Source organism: Chiloscyllium plagiosum, unplaced genomic scaffold (genome assembly GCF_037043375.1).
Source record: "Chiloscyllium plagiosum isolate Xiang-an unplaced genomic scaffold, Cpla_swu_hap1 HiC_scaffold_44, whole genome shotgun sequence".
Taxonomy (NCBI): domain Eukaryota; kingdom Metazoa; phylum Chordata; class Chondrichthyes; order Orectolobiformes; family Hemiscylliidae; genus Chiloscyllium; species Chiloscyllium plagiosum.
This window is the reverse complement of record NW_028270182.1, coordinates 8,435,272-8,448,392: the sequence shown is the minus strand read 5'-3', so window position 1 is coordinate 8,448,392 and position 13,121 is coordinate 8,435,272. Positions and strand designations below refer to the sequence as shown.

General features: G+C 49.5%; 1 protein-coding gene across 1 annotated transcript in view; it reads left to right on the top strand.

Annotated features, from left to right (window-relative positions):
• The window catches only part of pelp1 (proline, glutamate and leucine rich protein 1), a 30,266-nt gene that overhangs the window by 1,649 nt on the left and 15,496 nt on the right, over positions 1–13,121 (top strand). The window contains exons 2-8 of the mRNA XM_087982847.1: positions 298–403; positions 532–681; positions 4,264–4,335; positions 5,760–5,819; positions 8,479–8,629; positions 11,812–11,941; positions 12,638–12,725. Coding sequence (XP_087838973.1) covers positions 298–403; positions 532–681; positions 4,264–4,335; positions 5,760–5,819; positions 8,479–8,629; positions 11,812–11,941; positions 12,638–12,725 — 757 coding nt within the window. The remainder of the gene's footprint in view (positions 1–297; positions 404–531; positions 682–4,263; positions 4,336–5,759; positions 5,820–8,478; positions 8,630–11,811; positions 11,942–12,637; positions 12,726–13,121) is intronic.

Sequence of the window (13,121 nt, the reverse complement as noted above, 5' to 3'; positions counted from 1 at the left end):
TTTGAAAATGAAATGCCCTGGGCTGTGTGAGACAGATTCTCGAGAGAAGAGAGTCAGGTTTCTGGAAGGAAACATTCCAAACAACCCCTGTCTTGTGGAATTGAGGGGCCGAATGGTCTGCACGAATTGCTCCTGGGCAGTGCCGCAAGTCATCACGTGTTTTTGTCCCCCCCCCCCACATGCTCTGTCTCTGTCCTGGGGTTGTGAGGTTAAATGGGGGTGCCTCGGAAGCTGGTTGAGTTGAGCCCTTACTAACAAGCCCCTCCGCCTTCTCCATCTGCTTCTCCTTCCCGATAGGTTTGAAGGAGTTTGCTTGCTGGCCGTGCTGGTGGCTGACAGTCCCACTGATACCTTCCAGGATCAGTGCATATCCTGGCTCCGAGCTGTGCAGCACATTATCCAGGTGAGCCCAGACTACGTTCCTTCCCCGCCCTCTCCCCACCCTCCTCTTTCGAGGGAAGGAGGTTACCGGTGAGCGGACTGTGACTGACCTGTCTCTCTTTTCCTTTCTCACTCCTTGCCTCACTGCAGTCCCAGGACCCCCAGACGACGACGGAGCTGGCCATCTGGGTGCTCCATGACCTGCTGAAGTACTCCTCCCAGCTCCTGGAACTGGCCCGGGAAGTGGCCATGAACCACGTTCCAGCCATTGTGACTGCTCTCTTGGCACTGAAGCCTGAGGTAAGCCGTGAAGAAGCATTGGCTCTGCCTTTGTGCTCACTTTCGCACGCCGTGTCCCCTCCAGTGTTGCCAGACCCTGCTGCCTTTTCCCAGCCCTTTCTGTGCTTTTGTTTTCAATTTGCAGCATCTGCCCATCTTGGTTATGTAATGATTGCGCAACGTTAAGTGTCTGTTTTGTCCTGTTTCTCTTTAAAGGAAAGTTTGAAGACAGAGATGTCTACTGCAAACTTGTAAAGTAAACAGCCTTCTGAGTCCTTGGTTATGTAAAAAAAGGTTGCAACGATAGAAGCAGCCTGGCCGGGTGTGGTCACGTTTCTGCAGGACCAGGAAGTTTTTAGTTTTTTGGGATGTTGCTGAGTCAGTTCCTCTCTCTCTCCTCGACACTCTCTGGGTTTTCTCATTTTTTTTCCCTCCTGGGCTGCTGGAGTTACATCTGAGATCAGTTTTCTAAATTTGCTTTTTGCCAAAGGCGTGTGTTTGTGGGGTGTTACTATGTTAGATCAGTTAATTAGTATTTAATGTGTATTACTTTGTTAGGCTGATAGACTTACACCTAGCCAATGTTTTGGTTATATTTTGACTATACTGCATGAAAACAATATTTTTCTCCTTAAAGTCGCATTGCATCTGGAATACAACACCTTCAAAATAAGCAAAAGTTTGGGTCCAGACTATCTTAATATTTTGAAGGGGATTTAGTCTGGTCCAACCTTAATGCGGCTGTCAACATAATCTTTGGTTATCATCAACCATGTCTCAATGGCTATTTCTGTTCGCCCTCTTCTGTTTCGCCCTCGATTTCTCCTTCCATTGTTTCCAGGGCACGATTGCCAGATTTGATTTTTATCATCCGCACTTATCTGTGTGTTCCTAAAGGGGGCGCAGGAGCGCAGGGATCTGGGTGGATGTGTGCGCACATCATTGGAGATGGCTCAACTGGGGGCCGAGAGACAGGGAGGGGAGAGAGCAGTTCATAAAGCACACCGTGTTTACTGATGGGTTCCAAGCACAGGGAATTGCTGCTGAACTTGTACAAGACATTTATTAGCCCTTGGCTGGATGGTATGTACAGCTGTGGGTGCCCTGTTGTAGGGAAGTTGTGTACGCCCTGGAGTGAGAAGGCAGAAGCCATTTACAATGGTTTTAGGGATGAGAAACCTAAAAAGGATAGCGTCATACAGCACGGAAACAGACCCTTTCATCCAACCAGTCCGTGCTGACCATAATCCCAAACTAAACTAGTCCCACCGGCCTGCTCCTATCCCATATCCCTCTGAACCTTTCCTATTCATGGACTTATCCAAATGGCTTTTGAATGTTTTAATTGAACCCACATCCACCACTTCCTCAGGAAGTTCGTTTCACACACAAAACACTTTTTTTATGTCCTTTTTAAATCTTTCTCCTCCCACCTTAAAAATATGCCCCCTGGTTTTGGATTCCCCTACCCTAGGGACAAGACCCTCGTCATTCACTTCATTTGTGCCCCTCCTGATCTCATAAGCCTCAATAAAGTCACCCTCAACCTTCTACGTTCCAGTAGGAAACGCCCCAGTCTATAATGTCAAACCCTCCATTCCCAGTAGCGTCCCGGTAAATCTCTTCTGAACCCTTTTCCAGTTTACTAATGTCTTTTCTATAACTGAGCGATTGGAACTGTACACAGTTACTCCAGAAGAGGCCTCACCAACATCCTGTACGACGTCAACTTGACGTCCCAGCTCCTGTACTCAAACGTGTGAGCAATGAAGGCAAACGTGCTAAATGTCGTCTTAACCACCCTGTCCACCTGTGACACAAATTGTAATGAATTATGTGCCTGAAGCCCTGATCCCCTCTGTTCCACAGCACCATCCAGGGCCCTGCCATTAATTGTATAGGCCACGTCCTTGTTTACGTTGGGACCTTCTCCTTAAAGAGGAGAAGGATTCAGAGGAGATCTGATGGAGGTTTTCAAAAATGATGAGCAAGGACTGGACAGAGTAGAGAGGGAGGAACTGTTGCCATTCGCAAAAGGAGCAAGGAGGAGAGGCACATCGATCTGAAGTGATGTGTGAGAAGCAGCAAAGGGAGATGTGAGGGAAACCTTTCTCACATCGAGTGGTTAGCGTCTAAAATGCGCCACCTGGAAATGGGTGGGGGCAGGTTCAGTTGGGGCATTAGATGGTTATTGGAAGGTGTGTAGGGAGGTAGGCAGGAGATTGGCACTGGGTAATGATACTCAATTGAAGGGCCAGTGCAGGCACAGTGGGCCAAATGGCCGCTTCCTGTGCCATGACCATTTTGTGCACTTGGCTATTGTTCTCACTCGATACACTCGGCAATTCTTTTATTTCTTGAGCTGCTTTCCTTGATTGTTTGTTGAGCTTCCTTATCACTAACAGATTCTGAGCATACCCAGGTACAGACACAAATCTACCACCTTCCACATGGAACATCTCGAAACAAGGCTACAGGGAGAGAGCAAGGCAGTGGGATTAGTTTGGGGATTGGCATGGCTATGGGGAGAGAGCAGGGCAGTGGGATTAGTTTGGGGATGGCTACGGGGAGAGCTTGTAGCATCAGGATTAGTTTGGGGATTGGGACGGCTATGGGGTGAGGGCAGGGCAGTGGGATTAGTTTTGGGATTGATATAGGGTGAGAGAGAGACAGACTGGGATTAATTTGGGGATTGGTACAGGGTTGCGGAGAGAGAGTGAGACAGTGGGATTAGTTTGGGGATTGGTACAGGGTTACAGGGAGAGTGAGACAGTGGGATTAGTTTGGGGATTGGGACGGCTATGGGGTGAGGGCAGGGCAGTGGGATTAGTTTTGGGATTGATATAGTGTGAGAGAGAGACAGACTGGGATTAATTTGGGGATTGGTACAGGGTTGCGGAGAGAGAGTGAGACAGTGGGATTAGTTTGGGGATTGGTACAGGGTTACAGGGAGAGTGAGACAGTGGGATTAGTTTGGGGATTGGTACAGGGTTACAGGGAGAGAGTGAGACAATGGGATTAGTTTGGGGATTGGTACAGGGTTACGGGGAGAGAGTGAGACAGTGGGATTAGTTTGGGGATTGTTACAGGGTTACGGGGAGAGAGACGGTGGGATTAATTTGGTGATTGGGGATACAGGGTTACGGGGAAAGAGTGAGACAGTGGGATTAGTTTGGGGATTGATACAGGGTTACGGAGAGAGAGTGAGACAGTGGGATTAGTTTGGGGATTGATACAGGGTTACGGGGAGAGAGTGAGACAGTGGGATTAGTTTGGGGATTGGTACAGGGTTACGGGGAGAGAGTGAGACAGTGGGATTAGTTTGGGATTGTTGAAGAAGGGGCCAGCAGTGTTTAATAATATTTTCTGGTGATAGTTGAAGTCTCCAGTCTGAGCAGTCTCCAATACTTGAGTCCTTCACTCCCCATCCTTACCGGACAGTGGAGCACCAGTGCAGCCCTTTACGGTGTGGAAAATATTCTCTGGGGTTGTTGTTTATATGAGAGAGACAGTTTTCAGTTCTGCTGTCCTCAGTCCCAGTTTAACGTTGCGTGAGTAAGTCAATTGTGAATGTGTCTAATACCTACCTACCTACTTTTGCAGTGTCACGGAGCAGCGCTAGAGGGAATGAAGGCCTGTATGACCTTTTACCCCCGGGCCTGTGGATCTCTGCGGGTAAGGGATTCTCCAGTCTTTCAGGTGTCACCTTGTGTACAGGCAGCTGATCCCTCACCTCATATACTGCAAATTCAGACCACACGCCATCTGGCTAGTTCAGTTCCACAAATACATTGTGCTGCTCTCTCAGTGGTGCATTTGGAGCAGGGGAGTGACTGGACAGAGCCATTTCAGCTCTGTAACATGGTTTGTCACTGTATATCACCCAGATAGAGTGGTGGGGACAGGTTTGTCATTGTGTAACGCTGGGGTGCAGGTCTGTCACTATATAACACTGGGGTACAGTACTAGTGGGGACAGGTCTGTCACTGTATAACACTGGGGTACAGTACTGGTGGGGACAGGTCTGTCACTGTATAACACTGGGGTACAGTACTGGTGGGGACAGGTCTGTCACTGTATAACACTGGGGTACAGTACTAGTGGGGACAGGGTCTGTCACTGTATAACACTGGGGTACAGTACTGGTGGGGACAGGTCTGTCACTGTATAACACTGGGGTACAGTACTAGTGGGGACAGGGTCTGTCAGTGTATAACACTGGGGTACAGTACTAGTGGGGACAGGTCTGTCACTGTATAACACTGGGGTACAGTACTAGTGGGGACATGGTCTGTCACTGTATAACACTGGGGTACAGTACTGGTGGGGACAGGTCTGTCACTGTATAACACTGGGGTACAGTACTAGTGGGGACAGGGTCTGTCAGTGTATAACACTGGGGTACAGTACTAGTGGGGACAGGTCTGTCACTGTATAACACTGGGGTACAGTACTAGTGGGGACAGGTCTGTCACTGTATAACACTGGGGTACAGTACTGGTGGGGACAGGTCTGTCAGTGTATAACACTGGGGTACAGTGCTGGGGGGGACAGGTCTGTCAGTGTATAACACTGGGGTACAGTGCTGGGGGGGACAGGTCTGTCAGTGTATAACACTGGGGTACAGTACTAGTGCGGACAGGTCTGTCACTATAACACTGGGATGCAGTGGTGGCGACAGGTCTGTCAATGTATATCATTGGGGTATATACTGGTTGGGATTAGTGGTGCTGGAAAAGTACAGCAGGTCAGGCAGCATCCGAGGAGCAGGAAAATCGAAGTTTCAGGCAAAAGCCCTTCAACACTGTATAACACTGGGATTCAGTGCTGGTGGAGATAGATCTGTCACTGTATAATGCTGGGGTCCATTCCTGGTGGGGACAGGACTGGCATTGTGTAACACTGGGGTACAGTATTGGTTGGGACCGATCGGTCACTGTATAACACTGGGGTACTGTACAGGTGTGATGCAATGAGTCTGCACCAATTCATTGCTACACCCCTGATGCTGGAATATCGTTGGGTAAAGGGGCATTTGAAGAGCAGCAGATGGATTTGCAGGTCGTTGGACAGTAACTCTGCCTCCTCTGTGTCAACAGGGCAAGCTTGCTGCTTACTTCCTGAGTAAACTTGACACTGGGAGCCCACACATGCACGAGGTAAGCACAGGGCAGTGATGCCTGACCCAGGTGAGATTTGATCTTGCATTCTGTCTGCCGGACTGGGATCTGTCAGCCTGCAAACTGAGTGATTACTAGAATTTCAGTCAATGCCCATCGACCTCCAGTTTTCCGGGCAAAATAATTCCAGGTTTCCACTCCCATTGTCAAGGCAACACTTCAAGGCCCCTGAATGGCGTGGCTTGTGTTTTAAGAACTGTCATCCTATGTCTTGACCCTTCCACTCCTTTCTAAGTCTACGTTGGCAGGCCATTTAGCACTGATTTGAGAATACTTACTGTCCCCCACAGAGTGAGGAGGTAAGATCTTAAGAAATACGGGCAGGAGTAGGCCACCTTGTCCCTCGAGCCTGCTCTGCCAGCAGTAAGATCATGGCTGATCTTTTTGTGGCTTCAGGTCCACTTACCCCTCCCGCTCACCCTAACCCTTAATTCCTTTACTGTTCCAAAATCTATCTATCAACATTCAACAAGGTGGCCTTAACTGCTTTCCTGGGCAGGGAATTTCCACAGATTCATAACCCTTTGGGTGAACAAGTTCCACCTCAACTCAGTCCCAAATCAGCTGCCTCTCATTTTGAGGCAATGGCCCCTCATTCTAGTTTCACCTCCCAGCAGAAACAGCCTCCTTGCTTCTATCTTATCTATTCCCTTCATCATTTTATATGTTCCTATAAGATCCCTCCCTCATTCTTCTCAATTCCAATCAGTACAGTCTCAGTCTACTCAGCTTTTCTCATAAGGCAACCCTCTCAACTCTGGCATCGACGAGTGAACCTCTTCTGCGCCCACTCCAGTGCCAGTGCGCCCTTTCTCAAGTAAGGAGACCAGAACCATACACAATACTCCAGGTGTGGCCTCACCAGCACCCTGTACAGCTGCAGCATAACCTGTGGAATTCTCTCCTACAGAAGGTGGTTGAGCTCGAAACATCAAACGTTTTGGAGTCATACAGCATAGGGGGATGGACCCTTTGGCCTGCTATGTCTCTGCTGACCAAAACACTAATCCCATTTGCTCAGGACACAGCCTGCTAGGCCCTGGCATTTTAAGCGCTCATCCAGATGCTTCTTAAATACTGTGAGCGTGCCTGCCTCCGTCACCCTCTCAGGCAATGCGCTTTACTATTTGTGCCACCCCCTGAGTGAGGAACCATCTTTTTCAGCTTTCCTCTTGACCAGTTATTCCTCACCTTAAACCTGTGGCTGAGGATGCATCTTAAGGATCAAAGTCTCATGTTTCACTCCTTCTGTGCCTCTCATAATTTTGTATATCCCAAACAGATTCCCCCACACCCCACCATTTAGAAGGCAACTGAATGGGTGCATGAAAAGGAAGGGTTTAGACTGTCACTGTATAACACTGGGATACAGTACTGGTGGGGAAGGTCTGTCACTATATAACACTGGGATACAGTACTGGTGGGGACAGGTCTGTCACTGTATAACACTGGGGTACAGTGCTGGTGGGGAAAGATCTGTCACTGTATAACACTGGGGTACAGTGCTGGTGGGGACAGGTCTGTCACTGTATAACACTGGGGTACAGTGCTGGTGGGGACAGGTCTGTCACTGTATAACTCGGGTACAATGCTGGTGGGGGCAGGTCTGTCACTGTATAACTCGGGTACAGTGCTGGTGGGGGCAGGTCTGTCACTGTATAACACTGGGGTACAGTACTGGTGGGGACAGGTCTGTCACTGTATAACACTGGGGTACAGTACTGGTGGGAACAGGCCTGTCACTGTATAATATTTGCCAAAAGCTGGTGAATGGGACTTTGATTAATTTGGACGAGTAGGACCCAAGTATCTGGTCCAACCCTTAAGTGGCAGTGGGGATGGCATGGTGCCTCAGTGGTTGGCACAGCTGCCTCACGACGCCAGGGACCCGGGTTCGATTCTAGCCTCAGGCCACTGTCTGTGTGGAGTTTGCACGTTCACCCCGTGTCTGTCTGTGCTTCTTCTGAGTGCTCTAGTTTCCTCCCACAGTCCAAAGACATGCAGATTAGGGTGGATTGGCCATGCTAAATGGCCCATAGTGTTCATGAATGTGTACAAAGTTAAAAATCCTGCAAGACCAGCTTATAATCCCAACAGGTTTAATTGGAAGCACACTAGCCTTCGGATCGCCGCTCCTTCATCAGGTGGCTGTGTTAGGTGCATTAGTCAGAGGTAGATATTGGATAATTGGGGGGGGGGGGCGTGTGGTGTATTGGGGGGATGGCCTTGCAGTGTTACGACTGGACTGTTCACCAGGGGAGCTGGGTTTGTATCCCACTACAGCAGGGGGTGGCATCTGAATTCTATACAAACCAATTGCAGACGGTGACCGTGAATCCTTTGCCAATTGTCGGAAAAACCCATCCGGTTTGCTAGTTTCCTTGAGGGCCGGAAACTGCCATCCTTACCTGGTCAGGCCTACACGTGACTCCAGACCCATAGCAATGTGGGTGAGGCTTAACTGCCCTCTGGGCAATTGGGGATGGGCGATAAATACTGGGCCTGTCCAACGATGCCCACATCCCACAAATGACTTCAACAAAAATGATGGGGTGGGTTGCGTGGCTGGTTCCTGCGCTGTGTAATACCTGACGCTGCGTTTGACTGACTAATCCCGCTCTCCCTCCTCTCTCTCCAGCTGGCCTGCCAATGCTACGTGTTGTTGCCTGGGCTTGGAGCCGGGTTTGCCCAGGGAATGAAGTACGTGGAATCTTGGGCACAGCAGCTACACTACCTCCTCGCCACCTTGCACGGCCTGGTCAAGCAGTTGTACGAAGGGGCAGAAACCGGTGAGAGGGCAAGCCAAGTGCATGTAAGGGCTTGGAGCAGGAGTAGGCCGTCTGGCCCCCCCCCACCCCTCTAGCCTGCTCCACCATTCAGTGACTTCATGGCTGACCTGTTCGTGGCCTCAGGTCTACTTACCCTCCTGCTCAGCATCGCCCTCAATTCCTTAACCGATCAAAACATTATCTCTCTTCGCTTGAAAAGCATTTACTGAGGAAATCTCAGCTGCTTCCCTAGGCATCCCTTCTTAACTCAGTCCTGAATCTGCTTCCCCTAATTTTGAGGCTACACCCTCCTTTCCTAGTTTCACCAGCCAGTGAAAACATTCTCTCTGCTTCTACCTTATCTATTCCCTTCCTAATTTTATATATTCTCCCCACCCCCCCCCCCCCCCCCCCCCCCCCCCCCCCCCCCCCACCCCACCCCCGTTCTTCTAAATTTCAATTAGTATAGACCCAGTCTCCTCATAAGGCAACCCTCTCTATTCTGGAGTCAACCGAGTGAACCTCCTCTGCACCCCCTCCATTGCCAGTACATCCTTTCTCAAGTAAGGAGACCAGAACTGCACACAGTACTCCAGGTGTGGCCTCCCCAACACCCTCTCCTGCGGCAGCATAACCTCCCTGCTCTTAAACTCAATCCCTTCATCAATAAAGGACAATATTCCATTTGCCCACAAAGTGAACAAGCCTGGCAGTCAGGTGTGGCATTGCATTGATGAGCGGGCACAGGTTTGGCAGCTGTAGGCAGATGTGCCAATAGCTGGAGCTTCCTTTTGACTGGCACAACCGTGATGGGCTGAAGGGCCTCTTTCTGTGCTGTTCTGTCCCTATGATGTGAGGCTGTGCACTTTGGCAGGAAGAATAGCAGAGCGGGCTTTTGTTTAAGTGGGGAGAAACTGCAGAAAGCCACAGTCCGATGGGAGTGAGTGTTCCCTTACACGTGAATCACAAGTCCACAGCACGTAATTAGGGCGGCTGATGATATATAGGCCTTTATTGCCAGGGAAAGGGAGTACGTGGGTCTTGCTACGGCAGTGCAGGGCGTTGGTGAGACTGCGCTGGGAACACTCTGTGCACTTTTGGTCTCCTTATTTAAGGACCCTGATTTATGGATCTGCCCAACATCAGGCGCTACAGATCTGAAATAAAAAGGGGTGGAGAGTGCTGGAGAAACTCAACAAGTTGCAAGACGATGGCCTAATGGTATTATCACTGGACTGTTAATCCAGAGACCCAGGTAATGTTCTGGGGACCCAGGTTCGACTCCCACCACAGCAGGCAGTGGAATTTGAATCCATTAAAAACCTGGAATTAAGAGTCTAATGATGACCACTGTCGATTGTTGGTAAAACTCATCTGGGTCATTAATGTCCTTCAGGGAAGGAATCTGCCATCATTACCTGATCTGGCCTACATGTGACTCCAGACCCACAGTAATGTGGTTGACTCTTAACTGGCCTCTGGGCAATAAAGGCTGCTTAGCCAGCGACACCCTCATCCCATGAATGATTAAAAAATGTCCTGCAGTGTCTGGGAGAGAGAAACAGTTGGACAAAATCTGCTGCTTGGAAGCTGTTTCAGAGTACGTACTTGGGAGGGGGGTTTTCAGGTGAAGTTGTCTCAGCAGGAAGCTGGGTCGGTACCTCTTGGAGCTTAGCGAAAGGAGGGTGTCCTTTTCAAAGTGTGTAAGATTGCCACGGAAGGGTTTGGCCTGGGATGCAAGATGGTCAGTGACTGTCCAGTAACAGATCCTGAAAGTAAACTCTGTCGGTGGGGTCTGAGGTCAAAATCCGATTGGCAAAGCCGACAGTGGAGGAAGTGAGTGCATTGCCTGCGGGTTCGGAAATCCTGGTGGAGGAAAGAATCACTCGCAGCCTGGGAGGTGGAGGACAGAGTAGTGTCTATTCCCGCACCAAACTGGGATTTGCATTTTGTTCTGTACCTGTGCTGGGGGCAGCTTCAGTTATGTGAAGGGACATGGAGAAGCCTTTCCTTGTAGCAGAGGAGGAGAGAATCTTTCAAAATGGCGGGGGGACTTTAGTCTTTTGATAAGAGGGAGCTGAAGTGAGGAGAAGCTGTGTCCAGGAGTAGGAAGGCCATGGGTAATTGAGAAAGGGAGGGAAGGAGAGTTGATGCAGCGCATTGTTGCGATCTGGAGTGCTGTATCTGGAAGGGTGGTCGATGCAGATTTAATAAGAGTCCTACAGTCATACAGCACAGAAACAGGCCCTTCGGTCCAACCAGTCTGTGCTGACCATAATCCCAAGCGAAACTAGACCCACCTGCCTGCTCCTGGCCAAGAAACCTCTTAAACCTTTCCTATTCATGAACTTATCCAAATGTCTTTTAAATGTTATAACTGTACTCCTCCACTTCCTCTGGAAGTTCATTTCACACACTAATCACTCGTCTTTTATATATCTTTCTCCTCTCATTTCAAAAATATGTCCCTGGTCTTGAAATTTCACCAACCCAGGGGAAAGATATCTGCTATTCACCTTACCTATATCCGTCATGATTTTACAAACCTCGATAAGGTCACCTCTCAACTCCTCCATGCCAGGGAAAAAAAGTCCCAGCCAGTCCCAATAACTGAAGCCTCCATTCCTGGCAACATCCTGGTAAATCTCTTCTGAATCTTCTCCAACGTAATAATACCCTTCCCTTAACAGGGTGACCAGAACCGGACACAGTACTCTAGAAGAGGTCTCACTAATGTCCTGTACAACCTCACCATGATGTCCTAACTCCATTACTCAAAGGTCGAGCAATGAAGACATGTGTGCTCAATGCCTTTTTAACTGCCCTGTCTGTATGTGAAGCAAACTTCAAAGAATTATGTACCTGCACCTCAAGGTCTCTCTGTTCTACAACACAACAAAAGGCCCTACTTTTAATTGTATAAGTTCTGCCCTTGTTTGTTTTCCGTTTATCCAAATTAACCTCCACCTGCCAGTCTTCAGCCCATTGAATCAGTTGATCAAGACCCCTTTGTTATCTTTGATAACCTTCTTCACTGTCCATGACATCACCAGTTTTCAAAAGGGGAAATCTGAATAAATACTCAGAAAGGGAACAACAAGTCGCAGAGTTTTAAGGGGTACCGTTTTTGTGCTGTATCTTCGTGCAGAGTCGGTGCGGAGATGTGCAAACTAACCCTCTCCTTGAACTGTTGCCTGTCGCAGACCCAGTTTGTTATGAAGGCCCAGGAGTCATGTTGCCCCTGCCTGAGCTGAACGATGGAGACCCCTTCCACGTGCTGCAGCTGAGGCAACGGTTCTCTGCGCTGAGCAAGTGCCTCTCGCTGCTCCTCAGGTACAGCCAGCGTTCCCACTCCTCTCTCGTGTGCTCTCTCTCTTTCTCTCCTCCCCCCGCTCTCTTTCTCCCTCCCCCCTCTCTTTCTCCCCCATTTCTCCCTTTCTCCCCCTCTCTCTTGTTTCATCACTGCCTGCCATTACGTAGATTGCAACCTTGTCAAATTTGCTTTCCTCCTGACCCTGCATCAATCATTCACTGAGTGAGCCAACAGGGCTACTTTGCTTGCTTGTTTATTTGGGAACTGGAGGCTCCCAGCTTCCTTCACTCTGAGCGGTTCAGAGCAGTGAAAAATTTCTCTGCACGCTAAGGTGTACCTGACACACTCCAACCAAGTAGCATGGTCACTCTGCTGCCGTAAACGTGAATAAACATTGGCATGATGCCCCCAAAACCACACTCAGGCCAGCAAGATGGCACAAATTGCTGGAGGTTTCAAACCTTGACCATCCCAGTTATCGAGAGATTTCAAAGCCCAGCACACGTAGACCCACAGGATTCTTCCCCTAGTCGGGATCCCAGATGTTACAGAGCTGGTTTGACCCTAATCCCTGCTGCTGCGGGGTTGAGTATTTTCTGTAATCGCGTCACGATCTGTGTTCCTCTCCCAATGAGCTTGCTGCTCGCGCGGTGCTTTTGAGCCCTTGCTGTCTCCTCTTGCTAACCGCTGAGCTCTGCCTCTCCCTTGCCTTGCAGTTCGGATTTCCCGGTGCCTGTGAAGCTCCCGGTGCAGGACGTCCTGAATTTGGTCTGTCGGATCCTGAACATCAGCACCAAGAACATGGTAAGGAAAGCCTTGCTCTCCCACCCCTTCCTGAGCCCATGGCTTCTCGAAGCTGTTCCCAGGGGGAGGAAGGACTCTGCTTTGACTCTCATCCTCCGTGCAGCTTGCACGCTGCTGACACTGCTTCCCTACCTGATGTTTTCTGACCCTCCCTCTATCTGTAGCCAGCTAATTAGCTCATGGGTAGGCAGCCGTGTAATGATGGAACATCGACATTTCAGGAAGGAGTCCTTCATCAGGAAGGGCTCCTGGCCAAAACATCAATTTTCCTGCACCCCGGATGCTGCCTGACCTGCTGTATTTTCCCAGCACCATTTTAATCTTGACTGTAATCTCCAGCATCTGCAGTCCTCATTTTCGCCTAATGATGCCGCTGGGCTCCAAGTCCAGAAACAT